The sequence below is a fragment of the Babylonia areolata genome, chromosome 25, assembly GCF_041734735.1.
Source record: "Babylonia areolata isolate BAREFJ2019XMU chromosome 25, ASM4173473v1, whole genome shotgun sequence".
Taxonomy (NCBI): Eukaryota; Metazoa; Mollusca; class Gastropoda; order Neogastropoda; family Buccinidae; genus Babylonia; species Babylonia areolata.
The window spans coordinates 37,150,481-37,175,621 of NC_134900.1; the positions used below are offsets into that span (position 1 = coordinate 37,150,481).

At 42.0% G+C, this 25,141-nt stretch overlaps 2 protein-coding genes across 3 annotated transcripts in view; one reads left to right on the forward strand and one right to left on the reverse strand.

Annotated features, from left to right (window-relative positions):
- The window catches only part of LOC143299741 (cyclin-D-binding Myb-like transcription factor 1), a 32,504-nt gene extending 27,376 nt beyond the window's left edge, over positions 1-5,128 (reverse strand). Inside the window, exons 1-4 of the mRNA XM_076613124.1 lie at positions 5,043-5,128; positions 2,513-2,714; positions 1,378-1,461; positions 950-1,026 (exon numbers count right to left, since the gene is read on the reverse strand). Of these exons, the coding sequence (XP_076469239.1) occupies positions 950-1,026; positions 1,378-1,461; positions 2,513-2,693 (342 nt within the window). The 5' untranslated portion in view covers positions 2,694-2,714; positions 5,043-5,128. The remainder of the gene's footprint in view (positions 1-949; positions 1,027-1,377; positions 1,462-2,512; positions 2,715-5,042) is intronic.
- Positions 5,129-5,343: 215 nt separating this feature from the next.
- LOC143299489 (succinate--CoA ligase [GDP-forming] subunit beta, mitochondrial-like) lies at positions 5,344-24,888 on the forward strand. 2 transcript variants are annotated; one of them, XM_076612727.1, is made up of 13 exons: positions 5,344-5,413; positions 7,168-7,240; positions 7,979-8,053; positions 8,694-8,793; positions 10,016-10,106; positions 12,183-12,335; positions 13,873-13,962; positions 14,643-14,739; positions 16,063-16,224; positions 17,035-17,177; positions 18,756-18,876; positions 20,723-20,866; positions 23,168-24,888. In XM_076612727.1, exons 1-12 carry the CDS (start codon positions 5,363-5,365, stop codon positions 20,830-20,832), a joined length of 1,266 nt encoding a protein of 421 aa, XP_076468842.1. In that variant the 5' UTR covers positions 5,344-5,362; the 3' UTR covers positions 20,833-20,866; positions 23,168-24,888. The 2 variants fall into 2 exon arrangements, with proteins under 2 accessions (XP_076468842.1, XP_076468841.1); XM_076612726.1 differs by having other exon boundaries at positions 20,723-20,855; positions 23,168-24,887.
- The last annotated feature ends 253 nt before the right edge of the window (positions 24,889-25,141 follow it).

Consider the following 25,141-nt stretch of genomic DNA (forward strand, 5'->3'; position numbering starts at 1 on the left):
GAGGCTGTGAACTTCCTTGGGGTGAATGGGTCAAAGGTCCCATGGCCTTTGACAGCCAGTGTCACAGTGAATTCACATCCAGACAGCCAGTGTCACAGTGAATTCACATCCATTGTGTCTGGGGCCAGGCACAGGAAGGCTGGGCTCAATCTTCACCTTCCCCGATGTGCAGCGTCAACATGAAATCAGCACCAGGCCACGTGATGTGGAAATCTGACAGTGTGTCGATTTCTTCCAGCATTTCTCAGGCTTGGTTTGGAGTGACACACCGATGACTGATTCTAGCCATGTACCAGCTTCAATCAATTATTCATGGAAACACAAAAGGCCATTCTCTCAAGGAATGAAGCTGGGGCTTAAGGTTGGTACATATCACATCAATCTTTGATTGGTATTCTATTTCATGTCTGCACAAAACTATGTATCAATATTACCTACAGAATTTTTTAAAAATTTTATATATTCCATTAAAAATAACAACTGCTTGGTTCATTCTGTTCTGCTATTTTGGCGGTTGATAGAAGAAAATAAAGTTGAATGATGGCCTTGAGGCAAAGCATCCGCCTTGGAAGCGAGAGAATCTGAGTGCACTGGTTCAAATCACAGTACAGTCGCCAGTATTTTCTCCCCCTCCACTAGACCTTGAGTGGTGGTCTGGACACTAGTCATTCAGATGAGATGATAAACTGCGGTCCCATGTGCAGCATGCACTTAGCATACAATAAAAGAACCCATAGCAACAAAACGGTTGTCCCTGGCAAAATTATGTAGAAAAATCCACTTCGATAGGAAAAACAAATAAAACTGCAGGCAGGAAAAAAAGAAAAAAAGGGTGGTGCACTGTTAGTGTAGAGCAGCCCGAATTTCACACAGAAAAATCTGTTGTGACAAAAAAGAGAAATACAATACAATATATTATACAATACAAAAAACAAAGCTGATGTCTCACATCCAGTTCTACAGCAGATATTGTGACGTTTTCCTTGCCAGTTTCGATCTGTGTTTGAGTCAAAGCGCTGGTGTCACCTGTAACAAAAACAAAACAAACAAAAAAATCAGTCATCTTACATTTTGTTTTTACTTTTTTTCTTTAAAAATACAAATGATAAACATGACAGTGATCTTCTGATGACCTAGTGTTAACACATCTGCATAGGAACACTATGCTGAAATGAGGCTTGAACCATGATCACTGGTGAATACTTGATCAGAAATCCAACGCCAAACTAATATTCTAGGTTTGAATAAAACTTAAAACACACATACACACACACACACAAACACACTTACTCTCTCACACTCACATACGCACACACTCACTCACACACATACACTCACTCACTCATATTCAAACACACACACACACACACACCTTACCTGTGACAGCAAGCAGGTATGACTGGCCATCCTCTCCTTCCAGGCGGATGAACTTTGACGCTGGTTCCAGAGTTGTTCCGTCCCCTGGAACCAACATGCAGCATGTTTACCACCCACCCAAAGTGCTCAATATTTTATCAATGATAAACCTGCTGCATATTTTACCATCCACCCAAAGTACTTAATATTTTATCAATTATAAATCTGCTGCATGTTTTACCACCCACCCAAAGTGCTCAATATTCTATCAATTATAAACCTGCTGCATGTTTTACCATCCACCCAACATGCCCAATGTTTTATCAATGACAAAAAATGCTGAATGTTTTACCACTGATCCGCAGCAAATGGTTAAAATTGGATAGATACCTGAATGATTGAAACCTGGACATTATTTGTTTACCTGTTCATAATACTGTTGATTTCCAGAAAAAAAACAACAACAACAAAAACAAGTGTTTTCCTACCCATGTAATTTTTATTTTCATAAAAACCAAGACATTATTGACTATTTCCTTTAAGTTTACATTTCCACAAAACTAATTTCTCAGACTTTCTTTCCTTTCCCTTCTATGTTTATTTCCAAATTAAAAACTAATTACATTTATGTATTGTTTGAATTAACATGATCAACTGTTCAGTTTTGCTTTGACTTTGAGTGTCCATTTCCAAAGCTAGAATTAAGGCATCAGAATTTAAATGGTATCTTTCTTTCAAGATTTTTTTCTCAAGATGAAACCAAGATATTGTTTCTCTTATATTTCAAGATTTTAAATGAAAGGATAAAATGATGAAATCTTCAAAATTTTCTTTCTTACAAGTTATGGTTTCATTGAAACACACACACACACAAAAAACAACCAACCAACCACCAACTAAAAATCAACCACCAAAGAACGCTTCTCTTGAGAAAAACCCCCAAACTTTTTCTTGTTTCAGTTTTCATTTCCCAAGATGCAAATCTAAATAATATCATAAGACATTAACTGAATTAATTCCCTTTCAGTTCAGAATTTGTTTCAAAAGATGCAAATCGATAAATGCTCCCCTCCCACTTCCTCCTCACCCACACCTCCTTTCATTTTTTCCATTTCAAAAGATACTGAAAAACAACAACAACAAAAAAAAAAGGTACCAGTTTCCTGAGGTGCCACAATGATGTACTGCTGAGGCGCCATCTGCAGGGACTCTGGGTCGATGACCTCCGTCTTGACCTCCGCCATGACACACTCCTCAGGATTGTCCACAGCCTCCAGATGCATGCCGTCCGTGATCTCCCCTTCACTGATGATGGTGCCGGCATTGTCCTCGTCCATGGCTGCTCTCTGTCAGTGTCACTGCAGCATCACACAAAAACTATTACTGGTCAGTTACATCTTTCTGTGCTGGCGCTCTGTGTGTGTGTGTGTGTGTGTGTGTGTGTGTGTGTGTGTGTGTATGTGTGTATGTGTGTGTATGTGTACTGTTTGTTTACTTGTGTGTGCACATGCTTGTAAAGTTGTATGTGCACTTTATGGTATCAGGTATATTACAATTCAATGCATGTATGTAAAAAACAGTAAATATATGAACTTATAGTATGTACTTTTTATTTTTTTTTTAAATTGTAAACGCCACAGTCACAGGCTCCCTGACTGGAAGGTGTCAATCTGCATTATTACTGTTATTATTTTTATCATAATTATCATCATTCGTTACAAACCACACACAAACATACACCAATGAATTTCATAAACATTAATAGTAAATGTATTCACTAAAAAAAAACAACCCCCCCAAAAAAAACAAAAAACAAACCAACCTGACATAACTTAAAAATAGATACACACTATCAAAGACTAATGATGAAACAATGAACCTCCACATGTGCTGCATAACATACTCACATAATTATGGTACAAACCAACACGAGCTCTTCATTTTAACGCACACAAACCACACCACTTTGCCTGCACACACATATACATCTAAGTAAACTTATAGACAATACACACACACTACATCTTGTGTCAAAAAACAATAAAACTGATTTACCCCTTCCCCGATCCTCACACACATATAGTATACACACTCATGGACACATATTGTACTATATTGTATTACGTTATATTGTATTACTCTTTTGTCACAATTTGTATGTCTAGAGGTGTGAAATTCAGGCTGCTTTCCCCAGGGACAGCGTGATGCAACAGTGCAGCACGACATCTTCTTCTCTTTTTTATTTTTTATATACTGTCTACAACTTGTGCAAGTGTATTTGTATTCCATTTCCAATCAAAGTGGATTTTTGTATAGGATTTTGCCAGGGACAACACTTTTGTTGCTTTGGGTTCTTTCATATGGGTTAAGTGTATGCTGCACACAGAACATCAGTTTATAATTATCAACTCATCTGAAAGACTAGTGTCCAGACCACCTATCAAAGTCTAGTAGAGTCGGAGAAAATAATGCAGAGTACAGCATATGAACCTGTACACTCAGATTCTCTTGCTTTCTAGACAGATGTGTTACTACTTGGCAAAGACACCACATGTGTATACAAACAAAATCAACTTAAACAGACACATGCACATCAATTCCTCAATACCACCACTCACCTGCCCTACTCACACACACATACAGGCGGTTTTCACATATGACATAGCTCTGAATATTAGTTTTACAATGACACAATTTGTGTGTGTGTGTGTGTGTGTGTGTGTGTGTGTGTGTGTGCATGTGTAGAACAACATGGCAATAGAGGAATACAATATATTACACTTGGCTATTAATGTATTAGGTCCAATATGATTGCACATTTTATTTCTGTACAATTCCATCTTTAAAAATAAAATACAGACTTGATTTTGTTTCTTTTTTTCTTGTTGTAAACATTTGATATCTTCCCATTATTTGTTATCCAGTCATCTTTGAAGAAAACTTTTACAATAATTATATTAAATTATTTTCCTTTGAAAGAATAAACATTCTTTGAGCTTTATTTTAATTTTCATAACTGATGCATTTTCTCCTTTGTTGCGGTCGGTGATTTCTGGTACAAATAATTCCTGGGGTCAATGTTTTTTTTAGTTTTTTTTTTACATTCATTCCCAATGAAAATAACCTTATTATCAATAGCAGTAATAATCACAATGTATATTTTAAACATATAATTGTATTGTTGTTGCTGTTTCCTTGACTAAGTACTTAGTATACAAAAAGTCTTTTACTCCCCAAAATTCGAACAGAAAAAGGATTGTGTTTCACACTGCTGATGACATTTTCGTCTACTTTCACTCTCGAACTCTGAGAATGTCACCACAGCCCAGCTTGGGCAGCAAACGGCGAAAAGGGGGAGAACCGTATTTCTGTGAAAATGTGGCTCTCACGAATGAATGACATTCTGTAAAATAACAAGCTAAAATGAAGAACTGATCGCACGTATTAAATTAATTACCCACCGGCATCTCCAGTGAATCGAGTGAAATCTGTTGATGTAGATCTGCGTATTTTTTTTTTTTTTAACTTCATGCGAATAAACGAATCAACAGAGGAAAACAACCGAGGGCAAACGGCCATATTGCCAAAAAAATATTCTAAATTTTTAGCAAAATATATCAATGTAGATCCGCTTTGCAACACAAACAAACTGTTAACACCAATTATCTATCATCTAAGAAACCCACGTGTTGAAACATCCAAGCTATGTTTTCGTCCGGGTGTTTCTTGAAGAACCAGGATGACTGGGGACCAGGATGGAGGTTCTCTCGAGGAAGCGGAATGATATATGTATTGGATATTAGATAAGAAAATTTTAGCATCTGCTTCAAATGTTATTCAGCATGGATAATATATTTACATTTTATGAAAACAGTACTTTGTTAACTTATTACAGGTTTTCTTCTGCAAGCTGCGCCCCAAAACATTGTAACTATATTTTATTGCGGAATATCAAAATTATTTCACTTGGTCTCACAAAATCACGATTATTGCGTGACTTGTGATCATGGCGTCTGCTCTGTGCAGGTGTGCTCTCCGTCAGCTGTGTGCAAAAGGGGTGAGTTTCTGCCGTGTTGACTTGACACTCGCTGCCACGCATAGAATCAGGGGTTGTTTAGAGGTTGTCAGTTAGAGAAGCACTACTGTATGCTTTGATCACCCAGTTCTTTACGTACCGCCGTTCGCTTGAAACTCGACAAGTCCCCCCGCTTTCCCCTTACCCCCACGTCCCATTCTTGAGACTTCCAAGTGTCACGCAGTCACAGAAGTGTCATTGACGTTGTGTCGCGATGTCAGCGTATTTGTTATTCGGTTAGCTTGAACAGTATGTAAAAACGATGAGTATGAGACGTCAGATAAATCAGACGGTTTGGGGAAAATTGAGCAGGGTAGAAATTTCGAGGGGTGAGACATGAGACATCTTACAGATTGGGACAGGGTCGAATCATTACGTAACAAGTATTGTTATGACCTACTGAGGCAATTCAGCGGTTCATGGTGAATACAAGTACTAGCAAACTAAAGATGGGTCACAGAAGCTAGTTCGATGAAAACTTAAAAAAATATAGAATGAAAAGTGTGCTTTTCGCTGTGTAAGGATTTTATTTGTCCATGATCAACAAATGTGACCCACTTTTTCCAGTGTGTTCTGAACCCAAATGTCAAGATGCCAGGGAAAATGAAACAGTTTGAAACTTCTCTTTAACTGCATGTAATGAGTATTAACAGTGTATAATATGTAGCACTTATTTTGACGACATACCTAAATTTCTTCCCCACACTTGTGGAAATATGGCCTCTTTTGCTTTGTCAGTAGCATTAATTAATCTATGTATTGGGTGCTCCATTTTGATGTGCTCAACAGTGTCTGGCTATGCATGTGACTAGTTCAACAGAATGCCAGGCATTGTGTCCTCAACATGCCTCAATACAATTCATGATATAGGCTCGTCTGAAAGATCAGTGAGTGCCAAGGGGTGAGTGTGTCCATGTTTGGACTATATCCACATTTCTTGCCCTCCACTCCTCTGTGTGACTGGCAGACTGAATGTGCACGTCTTGTTGTGAGCAATATTCTTGTCTTGAGTGGAAAAATTGTGGATATTGCCTATAATATATATTTGAACAGCCTAGGTGTGGCACTTCCATACAAAGGAATGAAATAATCTTTCAAAGCAATCATCTTGTCAACGTATGAACTTTATGCGGTGAGAGAAAATGAAATTAAATCTGAGGACAATAGACAAGCACAGGTGTGCTTTTTCTGCATCCAGTTTGCATCCTAAATAGGGTCTACTCAGCACAGTACTAAATGATCAAGGCACAAACACAGTCGTTGTAACATTTAAATCATAAGAGATGCACACATCAGAAAATAAAATAACGTTGGGGGTTTGGAAGGGATGAGAGAAGAAGAGAGTGGAACAGGAAGGAAGAGAGATGAAGGGGTAATGAGTAATTGAGCTATAAACATGCCTGCATGTATATACATTAGATTGTATTGAATGGTAGTAACCTACATAACACATAATATAATGCAATGAATAACGATGCTTAAATGTACTGGTAGAGCTACACATAGCAAAAGTCTAACGTAAAACTAAAAGGGAGTAAATATACTTCTCCAGTTTGCTAGAGAGAGAGAGAGATTTTTTTATGTTTATTCAAACAAATGTGACACAGCAGATGTTTGTTTACTCCCTCATAGGGGCTATGGCCCAATGAATAAATCATCCATTTGTGCATACACACAAAAAATTATTTGCTGTGTGCACTAATTCATGGGGGCGTGTGTTTTTTTGCTGTGTGCAGCCTTCCCTCCCCTGTGCCAGTCAGGTACGATGGCTGAACTTGCAAGAGTACCAGAGCAAGAAGCTTATGCAGGGTTTGTATATATATATATATATATTTTTTTTTTAAAGTAGTTGTTTTGTTCACTGTATTATAAAAATGACTTGCCTTTCTTTTTTTTCTTTCTTTTTTTTTACAATTGAAAAAAACAAAATTTAAGCAGGTGTCACTATCAGTATCAGTAGCTCAAGGAGGTGTCACTGCATTCAGACAAATCCATGCATGCTTCCCCATATCTGCAAAGCAGATGCCTGACCAGCAGCGTAACCCAACGCGCTTAGTCAGGCCTTAAGAAAAAAAAGAAAACAAAGAAAAAGAAAGAAGAATAGAATCAAATAAATGTAAAACATACAGACCCACATGTATGCACACATGCATACACACACACACACACACACAACACACGCGCACGCGCATAACAGATATGCAACAAACTTGCAGTTTCACAGATATGAAAGCACAAACAAAAGTGCACAGACCCAAATACACAAACGTACATGAGCCCCAACACACACACACATACACACACACACAGATGAAAACACACCCTTCCACCCACACACCCACAAGAACACAAGCACACACACACACACAAAGAAAATGAAGGTAATTTTATTTGATTCTTTCCAACCATTATATGACAACGGTGTGTCACAAGATTTTAAAATTTTGCCTTTGGGTTTTTAAAAGGATTTTAAAAAGAGTTGATGAATTTTGTGACAACATTTATGTGTGCATGACCCCTGACCTCCTGACCTGTGTATGCTGGCAGAGAGTGGAGTGACAGTTCAGCAGTTCAAAGTGGCCGACACCCCTGAGGACGCTGCCACCATCGCTGGACAGCTGAGTGAGTGGTGTACATATTGATGATGATGATGGTAGTGATGATGATGATATTGATGATGATTATGGACAGCTGAGTGAGTGGTGTGCATCTTGATAATGATGGTGGTGGTGATGATATTGATGATGATGATGATTACAGTGATGATGATGATGATGATATTGATGATGATTAGGGACAGCTGAGTAAGTGGTGTGCATCTAGATGGTGGTGGTGATGATATTGATGATGATATGATGATGATGTTTAAGGGACAGCTGAGTGAGTGGTTATACATATTGATGATGATGCTGATTTTTATTATCATAATAACAATGGCTTGCAGAATGATTGGTTGTACATAATAAAAATGATGATGATGATGATGATGATGATGATGATAATAATAAAAATGGTATGTTGATGATGATGAGTCACCTGACTGGGTGCTTGTACATAATGGGAATAATGATGATGATGACGACAATTTTGATGGCAATGACAATGAAGAAATACAATTTTGAAAATGGTAATAATATTGGTAATGATGATCATAATAATGACAGGTTTCCTGTCCCCAGTGTTTCAGTGTCATGTATCCACGTGTCTAGATGTTCTACACGTGTTGTTTTAACACAGCATGATTTCTTTCTCCACCGTTCAGCGGTGCCAGAGTATGTCGTCAAAGCGCAGATCCTGGCGGGGGGCAGAGGGAAAGGAACCTTCGACACCGGCTTCAAGGGAGGGGTCCATCTCACCAAGAAGTGAGCATTAGAATGAAAGATGTTTCATGAAAAAAACATTCACATGCCTGACGTATGACTACATAGCTATCAAAACAAGAGAGGTTTCAGGGCAAAAAAACATATGCATGCCTGACATATGCCCATATAGCTGTCAAAACAAAAGATGTGTTATGGACAAAATATCAGCATGCCTGATGTACGTCCGTTCACCTAGCTGCACGTGATGCTGTCACATATTGATATATACTGTCCTGTCATTTGCTACATGTTTGTGTAGTTTTAGTCAATTTTGAGCATATATGTGAAATTATATTCCTGTGCTTTTCACTTGTCTACATATATACTTTGCAAAAATTATTTTGAATTGGAGTCCTGTCATGCGATGGGCGCAGTAGCCGAGTGGTTAAAGTTTTGGATTTTTAATCTCAGGGTCCCAAGTTCAAATCTTGGTAACAGCGCCTGGTGGGTAAAGGGTGGAGATTTTTCCAATCTCCCAGGTCAACATATGTGCAGACCTGCTAGTGCCTGAACCCCCTTCATGTGTATATGCAAGCAGAAGATCAAACACGCACATTAAAGATCCTGTAATCCATGTTGGCGTTCGGTGGATTATGGAAACAAGAACATACCTAGCATGCATGCCCCTGAAAACGGAGTATGGCTGCCTAAAAGGCGGGGTAAAAACGGTCATGCACATAAAAGCCCACTCATGTACACACGAGTGAACGTGGTAGTTGCAGCCCATGATCGAAGAAGAAGAAGGAGTGTGTCATGCAATGCTTAGAAAGAAAAAAAATGAGTATCAAGAAATTGCAAAGGTTAAGGGTCCCATAGCCTTTAACAGCTGTCAGAGCAGTGAATTCATATATACTGTGCCTAGAGGAAGGAGGGGCCCAATCTTTACCCTCTGCCGTATTCAAGTTCCCCAGCTAGAGTCGGACACCCATTCACAGCTCGGCAGAGCGGGGAAAATCAGTAGAGTGACTTTCCTGGGGACACCCCAAAGCAGGGCCATGAATCATGGTCACCAGTGAACCCCAGATCAGAGTCTAATGGCTGAATGATTTGTTTCTATGCAGAACCCTGGAAATGGTGAACAATTGGTTTGATGGTTGTCATGTGTATTGTGGACTGTCTGTTCTGTGGTTTCGAATTGTCAGTTATATGATTTGATGTTTGTCATGTGTACTGTTTAGAGTCTGTTACATTGTTTGATGTTTGCCTTGTCGATTGTCAACAGCCCGAAGGACGTGGAGGGGTTGGTGAAGAGCATGCTGGGCAACAAACTGACCACAAAACAGACGCCCAAGGGAGGGGTCAAAGTCACTAAGGTGAGTGAACCAAGGAACCGCTCTCAGCTTTCAGTTTGCAGCTTTCAGCAAGACGCAATGCTCTTTCATTGGCAGACAATAAAGGGTGGTAACCCTCTTTATACAAGGAACTCAACTTTCATTGGCAGACAGTAAAGGGTGGTAACCCTCTTTATACAAGGTACTAAACTTGAAGCCAGTGCTGCTTATGAAGCTGTGTTCCTTGTGTATGGAGAGAGTTGCCACTTTATTGTTTGTTGATCATGTACACTCCTGGTCTCATTATTCTTTCATTGGGTTAAAACTGAAGATTATGTCATGTGCACGAGGTATTAAAAAAAATATGACATCAATCATCCCACACTCCATGCCTATAACAAGGGTTGCTCTCACACTCACATACTCTGACACACACAAACATGCATGTATGCGCATGTGCATTCTGCACCTAACTACTGCAAAACACAATAGGGATACCATCGTAGAAGTGGTGCTCCCATCCCTTCCCCAAGTAAAGAAAGGCAGCAATAAAATAACAGTAAGAATTGAAATACTAACAACTATGACAGCATACAATACTATCGCAGCATTAACAACTATGTCAACACTAGTGTGTGTGTGTGAGTCCTAGTGTGAGTTTTATGAGCAACAATGACGATAATGATAATAATGATATTAATGATGATAGCAGCAGCAACAATAATGATGAAGAAATAATAATCCAACAACAATGATTATGATGATGATAATAATAATACATAAATTAAAAAAAGATAACATTAATAATACTGATGGTGATAGTAATGATATTAATAATAGTGATTATAATAATGATGATGATGATTATTATTATTATAGTAATTATGATAAAGAAATAACAATAATAGTAATGCTATTAACAACAGTGATAATGATAAGAACAGTTGTAATAACATTAGCAGAAACAAATAACGATATTGATAATAATAAGAAGAATGATGAAAATTATTATGATAATGATGATAATCATAATAATGATAAAAATAACAATAACAACAATCAAGATAACAGTGATAACAATATGGAAATGATCAAACAATTAGGCATGGAGATGAAATGATTAACAAATAGTAAAGAGTGGTAACTCTCTCCATTCACAAGGTACACAACTTCAAGTCAGTGCTGCTTACGCTACTGATTCACCTAGCACACAGGTAACTAAAAGGTACATTGGAACAAACCCAGACGCTTCCTCAAAAAGGAAGCGCCGGGCCTGTCCTTATACCGATCATCTGACATGTGCACACAGCAGCAAAGACAGAAGAAATGTGCAAACACAAATAAGCTTTTATTCAAGACTGGTATAGCCTCTTTAATTACACATACTTAACCGTGACAGACCCCTGCCGGAGTCTGCACTAGTGGGTCACGGTAAGTACGTTACTTAAACGTAATTTTAGAAAGAAAATTTCCTTTTAATCCTGAACAAACCACACAGAACACATGGACAACACAGAGCAAACACATGGTTATAACAATAGTGATGATGATGACAATAACAAAAACAAGAGAGGCAAGGCCTTCAAGACTCACTTGTGATAAATTACGTCCCCTAGCATTAATTACAGAGTAATTTCCCTTTTTTACTATCTGCACCAAAACGTTTGCAAAATAAATAAAAATTCCATGCTTAGCAAAAGAAGTTCCTGTTTGAACAAAAAATGATAATAATGACTCCTCTAGTTGTTGTGTCAGAATAAAAGGTCAAAGTGCCAAGTTTAGAGAATACAAAAAATATAAATATAACAGTAAATGCAGTTTGCATATAATTAGGCTTCTTTTAAAAAAAAAAATTTGTGCCCATTCCAGAGGCGCAATATTGTTTTAAACAAGATGACTGGAAAGAACTGAATTTTTCCTATTTTTATTCCAAATTTGGTGTCAACTGACAAAGTATTTGCAGAGAAAATGTCAATGTTAAAGTTTACCACGGACAAACAAACACACGGACACACACACACACACACAGACAACCGAACACCGGGTTAAAACATAGACTCACTTTGTTTACACAAGTGAGTCAACAAGCAAACACCAACAAAGCTGTATGACTGACAGGTGATGGTGGCGGAGGCCCTGGACATTGAAAGGGAGACGTACTTTGCCATCCTCATGGATCGTGGCTTTGGGGGGCCGGTCATGGTCGGCAGTCCTCAGGGCGGCATGGACATTGAGGAGGTGGCCGAGAAAAACCCTGACGCCATCTTCAAGGTATGGGGGGAGGTAGGGGGTGGGGGGTACACTTGTTTAGTTCATTTCAGGTTTATGTTATATACATAGTTTTGCCTCTCTCTCTCTATATATATATATATTTATTTATTTATCTGTGGTAGGCTGTCCAGCAGCATATGAAGTCTCCGCTTGTGTCAGGCATCTGCTTTTGATTTTTAAAGCAGATATGGTACTGTGTATATTTAGTATCATTATTAGCCAGCGGGACAAAGGGGAGGTTACCTACTTCTGGGAGGTTATCGGCTGTAGTTACTTTCCTTTTCTCCGCATAGGCGGATAGTAGTTTGCACAGGACAGGAATGTCAGACCCCTGCCGGAGTCTGCACTTGTTGGGTCATGGTAAGTATGTTATTTAAACGTAATTTTAGATAAAAAAATTCCTTTTAGTATCATTATTAGTTGTGAGAGTGAATGCTGGAGCTCTCCTCTTCCACGTGTGCAGCTGTGCACAATCCTTGGCTTGGATTGGCAGGACAAGGTCACAGATCTGGAGATTTTAGACTGAGCAGAGCCCACAAGCATCAAAGCCATCATCCTCAAAGCCCACCTTCATTGGACAGGGCACATCATCCGAACGGAATGACTCCAGAATCTCTAAGCAGCTCCTCTGTGGTGGAATCTGCCTTGGCAAAAGAGTGAGGACGGCCTGGAGAACGCTACAAGGAGTGTGTGAAGGCCAGCGTTGCGCATGCTGGAATCCCCCCAAAGCAGTTACAGGAGCGCACAGGACAGGACCGGCTGGCTTGCTATTACAGTTTCAGTTTCAGTTTCAGTAGCTCAAGGAGGCGTCACTGCGTTCGGACAAAACCATATACGCTACACCACATCTGCCAAGCAGATGCCTGACCAGCAGCGTAACCCAACGCGCTTAGTCAGGCCTTGGAGAAAAAAAAAAGCAAAAAAAAAAAAGCACACGACAGCTTTGAGAAGAACCACCACAGCAGCATTGCTGACGCCTATGAGAAGAGGAAAGCAGCAGCAGCAGCAATGCCTACAGAGCCCAGTTTCCCTGTGAACGCCCATGTAGATCCAAACAGGGACTCCTCAGAAAACAAAGCTGAGAAGCACATAGGTGTAATCGTCGAGATCGTCATGTATTAGACAGGTAAAGTGAGCACTGTGAGCAGTGCAACATTAAAAAAAAAAAAAAATTAACACATACTTAACTGTGACCCACTAGTGCAGACTCCGGCAGGGGTCTAACATTCTTGTCCTGTGCAAATTACTATCCGCCTATGCGGAGAAAACGAAAGTAGCTATGGCCGATAACCTCCCGGAAGTAGGTAACCTCCCCTTTGCCCCCCTGACTAGCGCCCTCTTTTTCCAGCAGCCATCATGACTCCAGTTCCTGTGCTCTTCATATGGCTAAGTTTTTTTTTCGTATTTTCTGTCTGTCTGTCGATTCTCTGGCATTCTTGTTTTTTGTCAAATTATGTCTCCAACCAATTTTACTGTCACCGCCTTCAAACTGAACGAAAAAGGCTTCCTTCCTGACAGTGTATTTTGCTGTTGTCAGGACCCCATCGACATCGAGGTGGGGATGACGGAGGAACAGGCGACCAACATGGCTCAGAACCTGGGGTTTGTTGGTGACAAGACAAAAGAGGTAAACAGTACACACACTTTTTTTTACCCTAGTTTTTGGTCTCATTTTGCTTCAGTCATTTGCCTTCAACTTTTCATTCATTTTGATATTGTATCATGACAGGGGCAATAGCCAAGTGGTTAAAGCATTGGACTTTCAATCTGAGGGTCCCAGGTTTGAATCTTGGTAACAGCGTCTGGTAGGTAAAGGGTGGAGATTTTTCTGATCTCCCAGGTCAACATATGTGCAGACCTGCTTGTGCCTGAACCCCCTTTGTGTGTATACACAAGCAGAAGATCAAATACGCAGGTTGATGATCCTGTAATCCATGTCAGTGTTCAGTGGGTTATGGAAACAAGAACATACCCAGCATGCACAACCCCAAAAACAGAGTATGGCTGCCTACATGGTGGGGTAAAAATGGTCATACATGTAAAAGCCCACTTGTGTACATATGAGTGAACATGGGAGTTGTAGCCCAAGAACGAAGAAGATATTGTAATATGATGTATTTACTGATATTGTTTATTTTGTTTTGATTTTTATGCATACATACATACCTACATGCATTTAAATCTATCTGCCTATGTATCTATATCTATATTTATCATTATTTTTATGTATATATATGAATAGAAAGAGGGGGAGAGACAGATTCATCGATCTAAAAATGGTGCTGATGGTGTGTGTTGGCGTTTCAGGCTGCTGATCAGATCAAGAAGCTGTACGAGCTGTTTCTGAAGGTAGACGCTACGCAGGTGGAGATCAACCCTTTTGGGGAGACCGACGACGGGAGAGGTATGAACACACCAGTATGCTTGCACACACACACACACACACACACAGATGCACTCACACACATGCACACACACACACACACACACTCACACACACACACTCACACACACACACATGCATACACACTCATGATGGTGGGGGGTAGGGTGTGGGGGTCAGAGTAAAGTGAAAGTGTTAGCCATCCCTCAAACACACACAGTGAATTCCAGTGACAAAAATTGATTTTTTTGTCCGTTTTTATAAACAGTGCCTGCTTTTGGTGCCAGTGATTTGAATACAATCTGCATTAAGATGATGTTTGTTGAAAAAAAAAAAAGTTTTGAACAGTGGTGTGCTTTGATGCCAAAATCAACTTTGATGACAATCTATTCTGTTTTGGACTGTGGCGTGCTTTGATGCCAAATTCAACTTTGCCGACCATGTGTTCTGTTTTGGACAGTGGTGTGCTTTGATGCCAAAATCAACTTTGACGACCATGTGTTCTCTGTTTTGGACAGTGGTGTGCTTTGATGCCAAAATCAACTTTGACGACCATGTGTTCTGTTTTGGACAGTGGTGTGCTTTGATGCCAAATTCAACTTTGACGACCATGTGTTCTGTTTTGGACAGTGGTGTGCTTTGATGCCAAATTCAACTTTGCCGACCATGTGTTCTCTGTTTTGGACAGTGGTGTGTTTTGATGCCAAAATCAACTTTGATGACAGTCTGTTCTGTTTTGGACTGTGATGTGCTTTGATGCCAAAATCAACTTTGACGACCATGTGTTATGTGTTTTGGACAGTGGTGTGCTTTGATGCCAAAATCAGCTTTGACGACCATGTGTTCTCTGTTTCGGACAGTGGTGTGTTAAGATGCCAAAATCAACTTTGACGACCATGTGTTCTGTGTTTTGGACATTGGTGTGTTTCGATGCCAAAATCAACTTTGCCGACCATGTGTTCTCTGTTTTGGACAGTGGTGTGCTTTGATGCCAAAATCTCCCCCGAAAACGGAGTATGGCTGCCTACATGGCGGGGTAAAAACGGTCATACACGTAAAAGCCCACTCGTGTGCATACGAGTGAACGTGGGAGTTGCAGCCCACGAACACAGAAGAAGAAGAAGATGCCAAAATCAACTTTGCCGACCATGTGTTCTCTGTTTTGGACAGTGGTGTGTTTTGATGCCAAAATCAGCTTTGACGACCTTGTGTTTTGTGTTTTGGACAGTGGTGTGCTTTGATGCCAAATTTAACTTTGACGACCTTGTGTTTTGTGTTTTGGACAGTGGTGTGCTTTGATGCCAAATTTAACTTTGACGACCATGTGTTTTGTGTTTTGGACAGTGGTGTGCTTTGATGCCAAAATCAACTTTGACGACAACGCGGAGTTCCGGCAGAAGGAGATCTTTGCCATGGACGACATGGCGGAGTCTGATCCCCGGGAAGTGGAGGCCTCCAAACACAACCTGAACTACATCGGCATGGATGGCAACATCGCCTGTCTAGGTCAGCATTTATCTCTTCCTCTTCTTTCTGCTACATGACCAGCATTGACTTGCTGACGACTGTCGTGGTTGATGTATGCAGGGTGTTTTCATGTCTTCATATCTCACCAAACACTTGGACATGGATTATGGGAACTTAAACGTGCATATATGGGTATTTTCATGTCTCCATACCTCACTGAACATGGGGACATTTGTTACTGATGTGTGTGTTGTCTGTGTGACAGTGAACAGGGCAGGACTGTCTTTGTTACTGATGTGATGATGTCTGTGTGACAGTGAATGGGGCAGGACTGTCTTTGTTACTGATGTGTGTGATGTCTGTGTGACAGTGAACGGGGCAGGACTGTCTTTGTTACTGATGTGTGTGATGTCTGTGTGACAGTGAACAGGGCAGGACTGTCTTTGTTACTGATGGGTCTGTGTGACAGTGAACGGGGCAGGACTGTCTTTGTTACTGATGTGTCTGATGATGTCTGTGTGACAGTGAACAGGGCAGGACTGTCTTTGTTACTGATGTGTCTGATGATGTCTGTGTGACAGTGAACGGGGCAGGACTGTCTTTGTTACTGATGTGTCTGATGATGTCTGTGTGACAGTGAACAGGGCAGGACTGTCTTTGTTACTGATGTGTTGATGTCTGTGTGACAGTGAACGGGGCAGGACTGTCTTTGTTACTGATGTGTTGATGTCTGTGCGACAGTGAACGGGGCAGGACTGTCTTTGTTACTGATGTGTCTGATGATGTCTGTGTGACAGTGAACAGGGCAGGACTGTCTTTGTTACTGATGTGTTGATGTCTGTGTGACAGTGAACGGGGCAGGACTGGCCATGGCTACGATGGACATCATCCAGCTTCATGGAGGATCCCCAGCCAACTTCCTGGACGTGGGGGGCACCGTCACAGAGAACCAGGTGTTCCACGCCTTCAAGCTGCTCACCTCTGACTCGCAGGTAAACATCAGGTGTTTTTTGTTTTTTGTTGGAATTTTTTTTCTTTTTTGGGGGGATGGTGGTGGTGTGTTTTTTGTATGTGTGTGTGTGTGTGTGTTGTGCATGTCTTCATTTGTTTCTTCATTGATTGATTGATTTGTTTACAATGTTATGAAGGTAATTTTGGGTATGGACACAGCATATTCCAATTCATTCAATTCATGTTGTTTAGAGCCCAGCCGACCGTTTAGGCCATCTCAGGGCTGTTACCACGTTTCAACAAAAAAATCTTCTCAAAACTGTAAATAAAATATCTTATTTAAAATTTTTATGTTTACAGCATATTCCAGTTTGTTTAGCCCTCAGACTTGCAGATGTATAAGGTGGGTTTTGGTGTTTTGTTTGACGCTGGTTCATTTGTTTATGATTTCTTACATTTGTTGTTGTTTGTGACTGGTTGTTTTTCTGTAGTTTTATTGATGACGCTGATTCAGTTAAAGTGGTTTCGTATTCTGTCGAATAGTTTTACTCTTTGTCACAACAGATTTCTTTGTGTGAAATTACTCCCCAAGGAGAGCGTGTCACTACAGTGAGCGCCACCCATTTTGGGGGGTATTTTTTTCTGCTCGTGAAAGTGTCTTTGTTTTCTTATTAAAGTGGATTTTTCTATAGAATATTTAACTAGGGACAACCCTTTTGGTGCCGTGGATTCTTTTTATATGTGCCAAGTGCATGCGGCACACAGGTTCTCGCTTAACTCACTCAGTACGGCCAGTCCCCTCTTCTTTACACAGACCCCTCGGATGTCCAGTGGGTGTCTAAATGACCCAACCTTTAGCTTCTGTCATTAGAATTGTGGTATTCTTTGTCAACATTCACGTCTTCAGTATAAGAGCCTTCCGCTTGCAGTATTTTGATGATGGTAATTGGGGTGAAACGCTGTTAACGTCGTCTCTTTCGCCGTTCGTATGGAAAGAGTTAATTGTGTCAACTGAATGACAGCATCCAGACCACCACTTGGGTGTGACGGAGGGGGAGAAAACACTGGCATATGTGGGATTCCACAAGGTTAACACTCCACATTTTGGGGGCATAGATGTCAGGCCACATTTTGTTTGTCCCACAGTTGTTCTGTTTGTGTGCCTTTGTCCAGGTCAGCACGTCCCTCCCCCACGTCCATCCCATCAATCCTCAGACCAGTAGAGTGTTGGCCTGGTGGTAATGCATCTGCCTAGGAAGCGAGAGAATCTGAGGGCACTGGTTCGATCCCCACAAAATGTATGGGGTGTGGGTGTGGGGACAGCATATCTTTTCATTTTTTCTCCTTGGAAGTTGGTGATGATGATGTGGAATCCACAAGTTGTGTCATGTCTGTTGGTCCTTGTTAATGACGATGATGAAGAAGTGACATTTAAACATTGTGTGATGTCTGTCTTTCCCTGTTGGTGATAATGACTATGATGAGGATGTCGAGGAAGTTGATGCCAGTGACGTGTCATATAAACACTGTGTGCTGTCTGTCTTGTGTCATTTAGTGATAATGATTATGATGAGGATGTTGACGAGGGTGATGTTTCATGTAGACGCTGTGTTCTCCAGGTGAAGGCGATCCTGGTGAACATCTTTGGGGGCATCGTGAACTGCGCCACCATTGCTAAAGGCATCACCAGTGCCTGCAGGTCCATCAACCTTCAGCTGCCTCTGGTGGTCAGGCTGGAAGGTCAGTCACTCTGCATCACCGTCATGTCTCTCATTGGATGTCAGGATTTGCTTAGAGTCATGGGAGTCTGGAAAAAGTCTTGGAAAAATGAGAGAAATGTTTCCATGGTTGGAAAGGTCTTGACAAAAGGAGAGAACCATTTACAGGGTTGGAAAAGACTTTGGGATATGAAAGAACCATTTCCATGGTTGGAAAAGATGTGGGAAAATGAGAACCATTTCCATGGTTGGAAAAGATGTGGGAAAATGAGAACTATTTCCAGGGTTGGAAAAGATGTGGGAAAATGAGAGAACTATTTCCATGGAAAAAAATGTTTTGCCCTCAGGGTCTGGAAAAGTCTTGGTATTTTGATAAAACCCTTGACCAGTACCATTAAACAGAGATTTATGCATTGAAACAATTGAAAAAAACAGTAAGTGGTGAAAATTTGAACAATGATAATGGGGTATCTGGCTATTTCTTTTGTCTGTGGTGTTGCAGATGGAAATTTAGTTCAGTTTGGCTTTCTGTTTGGCAAATTTTCTGTGTAGTGTGGAAATGATCTGGAGAAAGTCTGGAATTTTGTTTGGTCACGTCTGTGGGAACCTTGACTCATACAAGCTACTTGAATGAATGGAGTCTCCCATCGGATCGACGGATGAGTAGGCAGGCAGGCTTATCTGTCGATGTGTGTCTTCATATGGGAGAAGAGGCCGATTCTGGATGCGCAGCACTTCCCACAGGTGTTGCAAGGGAAAGCGTCTCCAGAAGTTGAGTCATGCTTCCTTCACTCACGCTTCTCCTTAACGGCCAGCATTCATGCTACAGCCTAGTGGTTAAAACATCAAACTTTCAATCTAAGGGTCTTGGATTAAAACCCTGGTCGCAGTGCCTGGTGAGGTAAGGGTCTCCCAGGTCAACAGATGTGCAGACCTGCTAGTGGCTGAACCACCTTTGTGTGTATAATAACCATAATACTAATGATAAGAAGAAGCAGGAGGAGGAGAAGAATGATAACAATAACCCCGTACTGTGGTGGTGTACTGCTAGTGCTTGAACACCTTTGTGTGTATAATAATGATTATAATAATAATAATAACAATAATAATAATAAGGATAAGAAGAAGGGGGAGGAGGAGAAGAACGTTAAGTTGAAGAAGCAGCAGCAGCAGAAGAATGATAATACTAACACCAATGATAACCCTGCACTATGGTGGTGCACTCCTAGTGCCTGAACACCTTTATATGTACAATAATAATAATAATATTGATTGATTGATATGGATACTTATATAGTGCCTATCCTCAGTCGGAGAACAAGCTCAAAGCGCTTTACAAACACAGGGTCATTTACACAACAGGCTGCCTACCTGGGTAGAGCCGACTGACGGCTGCCACTGGGTGCTCATCTTTCGTTTCCTGTGTCATTCAGTCAGATTTCATGCACTCACACATACACACTCAGACATGTAACATTTTACGTGCATGACTGTTTTGTTTATTTATCCCGCAATGTAGGCAGCCGTACTCAGTTTTCGGGGGTGTGCATGCTGGGTATGTTCTTGTTTCCATAACCCACCATACGCTGACATGAATTACAGGATCTTTAATGTGCATATTTGACCTGCGTGTGTATTCACACAAAGGGAGTTCAGGCACTAGCAGGTCTGCACATATGTTGACCTGGGAGATAGGAAAAATCTCTACCCTTTACCCACCAGGCGCCACCGAGATTCGAACCTCGGACCCTCAGATTGTAAGTTCAACGCTTTAACCATTCGGCTATTGTGCCCAATGAAGAGGGAAAAGAAGGATGATGATGATGATACCAATGCTAACCATGCACTCTGGTGGTGGCGTATTCCAGGCACCAATGTGGACGAAGCCAAGAAGATCCTGGAGGAGAGTCAGCTGCCCATTGTGTCGGCAGGAGACCTCGACGATGCTGCCCGCAAAGCTGTGTCTGCCCTGTCCTAGCTGTCTGCTGTCCGTGTGGGCAGGTAGGGAACAGGTGTGATCTGTGTCTGCCTTGTCTTTGCTCTGTGCTGTCTGTGTGGACAGGTAGGGAACAGGTGTGATCTGTGTCTGCGTTGCCTTTGCTCTGTGCTGTGTGTGTGTGGGACAGGTAGGGAACAGGTGTGATCTGTGTCTGCCTTGCCTTTGCTCTGTGCTGTGTGGACAGGTAGGGAACAGGTGTGATCTGTGTCTGCCTTGCCTTTGCTCTGTGCTGTGTCTGTGTGGGCAGGTAGGGAACAGGTGTGATCTGTGTCTGCCTTGCCTTTGCTCTGTGCTGTGTGTGTGTGGGACAGGTAGGGAACAGGTGTGATCTGTGTCTGCCTTGTCTTTAGTGTGTGTGTGGGACAGGTAGGGAACAGGTGTGATCTGTGTCTGCCTTGTCTTTAGTGTGTGGGGGGGACAGGTAGGGAACAGGTGTGATCTGTGTCTGCCTTTGCTCTGTGCTGTGTCTGTGTCTGTGTGGACAGGTAGGGAACAGGTGATCTGTGTCTGCCTTGCCTTTAGTGTGTGTGTGGGACAGGTAGGGAACAGGTGTGATCTGTGTCTGCCTGGTCTTTAGTGTGTGTGTGGGACAGGTAGGGAACAGGTGTGATCTGTGTCTGCCTTGTCTTTAGTGTGTGTGTGTGGGACAGGTAGGGAACAGGTGTGATCTGTGTCTGCCTTGTCTTTAGTGTGTGTGTGTGGGACAGGTAGGGAACAGGTGTGATCTGTGTCTGCCTTGTCTTTAGTGTGTGTGTGGGACAGATAGGGAACAGGTGTGATCTGTGTCTGCCTTGTCTTCAGTGTGTGTGTGGGACAGATAGGGAACAGGTGTGATCTGTGTCTGCCTTGTCTTCAGTGTGTGTGTGTGGGACAGATAGGGAACAGGTGTGATCTGTGTCTGCCTTGTCTTTAGTGTGTGTGTGGGACAGGTAGGGAACAGGTGTGATCTGTGTCTGCCTTGTCTTTGCTCTGTGCTGTGTCTGTGTGGGCAGGTAGGGAACAGGTGTGATCTCTGTCTGCCTTGTCTTTAGTGTGTGTGTGGGACAGGTAGGGAACAGGTGTGATCTGTGTCTGCCTTGTCTTTAGTGTGTGTGTGGGACAGATAGGGAACAGGTGTGATCTGTGTGGGACAGATAGGGAACAGGTGTGATCTGTGTCTGCCTTGTCTTTAGTGTGTGTGGGACAGGTAGGGAACAGGTGTGATCTGTGTCTGCCTTGTCTTTAGTGTGTGTGGGGGACAGGTAGGGAACAGGTGTGATCTGTGTCTACCTTGTCTTTAGTGTGTGTGGGACAGGTAGGGAACAGGTGTGATCTGTGTCTGCCTTGTCTTTAGTGTGTGTGTGGGACAGGTAGGGAACAGGTGTGATCTGTGTCTGCCTTGTCTTTAGTGTGTGTGTGGGACAGGTAGGGAACAGGTGTGATCTGTGTCTACCTTGTCTTCAGTGTGTGTGTGTGGGACAGGTAGGGAACAGGTGTGATCTGTGTCTGCCTTGCCTTTGCTCTGTGATGTGTGTGGGGGACAGGTAGGGAACAGGCTTGATCTGTGTCTGCCTTGTCTTTAGTGTGTGTGTGGGACAGGTAGGGAACAGGTGTGATCTGTGTCTGCCTTGTCTTTAGTGTGTGTGTGGGACAGGTAGGGAACAGGTGTGATCTGTGTCTGCCTTGTCTTTGCTCTGTGCTGTGTGTGTGTGGGACAGGTAGGGAACAGGTGTGATCTGTGTCTGCCTTGTCTTTAGTGTGTGTGTGGGGGACAGGTAGGGAACAGGTGTGATCTGTGTCTGCCTTGTCTTTAGTGTGTGTGTGTGGGACAGGTAGGGAACAGGTGTGATCTGTGTCTGCCTTGTCTTTAGTGTGTGTGTGGGACAGGTAGGGAACAGGTGTGATCTGTGTCTGCCTTGTCTTCAGTGTGTGTGTGTGGGACAGGTAGGGAACAGGTGTGATCTGTGTCTGCCTTGTCTTTAGTGTGTGTGTGTAGGACAGGTAGGGAACAGGTGTGATCTGTGTCTGCCTTGTCTTTAGTGTGTGTGTAGGACAGGTAGGGAACAGGTGTGATCTGTGTCTGCCTTGTCTTTGCTCTGTGCTGTGTGTGGGGGGGACAGGTAGGGAACAGGTGTGATCTGTGTGTGTGTGTGGGACAGGTAGGGAACAGGTGTGATCTGTGTGTGGGTGTGGGACAGGTAGGGAACAGGTTTCAGGTGTTTGTTTCAGGTGCCTGTGCTGAGAGGGGTGGGGTAGTTTGGGCGTGATTGTGTGGTCAGAAACAGTTGATCAGCAGTGTCACCTGTTGGATAATGAAGAAATATGTTTGTTTCAGGTGCCTGTGCGGTGAGTGGAGGGGTGGTTGTGGCATGACCATGTGAAAAACAGCAGCCTCTCACCTCAGATGCCTGACAGGTGACACTGCTGATCATCTGGCACCTGGTCACCACCACTGGCATCACCTTCCATCCTCTGTGTGTGTGTGTGTGTGTGATCATCACCCCCCCCTCCTCATCCTGGTGCCAAAGATATGGTGACTGACTGGTGTGCAGAATGGACATTGTATCAGTGGTGGTTTTTGTGTATGGCTGAGAGCTGGGTGCGTTTTTAGTTCTTTGACGGTTTTGGGGATTTTAGAAAGTGTGTATGTGATTTGCTATATACTAGAGAGCGTTTTTATATGAAGGGGTTGTATTTTGTGTGTGTCTTAATTGCCCCACAGAAAAGCAAAGGATGGGTATATTGTGTCACTGTTCAGCATGAGGTCCTTTAGGCAGGTTTTGTATCCGAGGAAGGATTTCAACATTAATGTTCTTTTTTCTTTGCTAACCCGGTGGAAGAAAAGCAGATGTGTGAAAGATGTGAAGTCGGGAACACACCCCAGAAAGGGTGGCTGTAGGTGGTTGGTACCTGAAGGATGGCTGTGGAAAACACATTAGATGTCCGTCGTCGTCTTCTGCGTTCCTGGGCTTCAACTCCCACGTTCACTCGTGTATACGCGAGTGGGCTTTTTACGTGTATGACCGTTTTTACCCCGCCATGTAGGCAGCCATACTCCGCTTTCGGGGGTATTAGATGTCTGTCCACTTCCATGCTTGGGGTGATTCGGGGTCTTCAGTGTTGGCAGATTCATGGGGGGGCGGCTGATGTAGGAGGGACACGATGGCAGTCTCCACTCTGGGGGTTGGTGGTGGTGGATGGGGAGACTTATTCTGGCTCTGCGACTAAGCAGTTATGTTTGAATGTCAGACCTCTGCCGGAGTCTGCACAAGTGGGTCACGGTTAAGTATGTATAATTGAATTATGTTTTTAAGTAGGGGACTTAGTAGGTAGTGTCCTAAGTATGTTGGTTGTTGATTCAGAACAGGTACTACAGAACACCAGTGAAGTGACTGGGTTAACTCTGATAGTTCCCTGTGGACTGACGATGCTGGGACAGTGACAGACACACAAGGTGTTGCTGTGTATGAGGGATTCAGAATGAGCAGAGTGGGAGTAACTCGAACATGGGACAGGAAGAAATGACTTACAGGTAATAGAAACATGACCAAATGTTCATGAAGAAGGGTATGTAATAATTAGCATAGACATTTGTTAGTGAAATAGGGTACAATTTTATATGTATCGTTTGGCCATCCTGTTCATTTTACATTCACATTTACCACACACCACACTCCACATGTTTTTTTTTTTATAAACAGAGCAACTTTATTTTTTTTTAAAAAATTGAGGCCATAAAAAGTAACCAGAGTGATGTACAATGTATGTGTTTAAAAAAAAAAAAATGTTTTACTGTATTCACTTTTGCTCAGTAATGATTTGTGTGTGTGATTTTGTTTTATTTTTGGAAAAAAAATAGTTTGATTGTGCCAGACCGATTTTTTTTTTTTTTTTTAATATAAAAGTCAGTGAGTGATGTATTGAAAAGATGTTGAGAGAAAGAAAATGTAATCAAGTTTTGTGGTTGAATTTTCTGCAAAAATTGAACAATGATAATTGATGCAACACAATGTATTCAGGGATCATTAAAATGTGGGAATCTGATATGAATGTGTGTGTGTGTTTATGTGTGTCTGTATATGTGTCTGTATCTGTGTGTAGTTATATTTTAAATTTACATTTAATTACACATACTTAACCGTGACCCACTAGTGCAGACTCTGCCAGGGGTCCGATTCCTGTCCTGTGCAAACTACTACCCGCCTATGCGGAGAAAACGAAAGTTACTACGGCCGATAACCTCCTGAAGTAGGTTACCTCCCCTTTGCATCCCTGACTAGCGCCCTCTTTTTCCGGCAACCATCCTGAC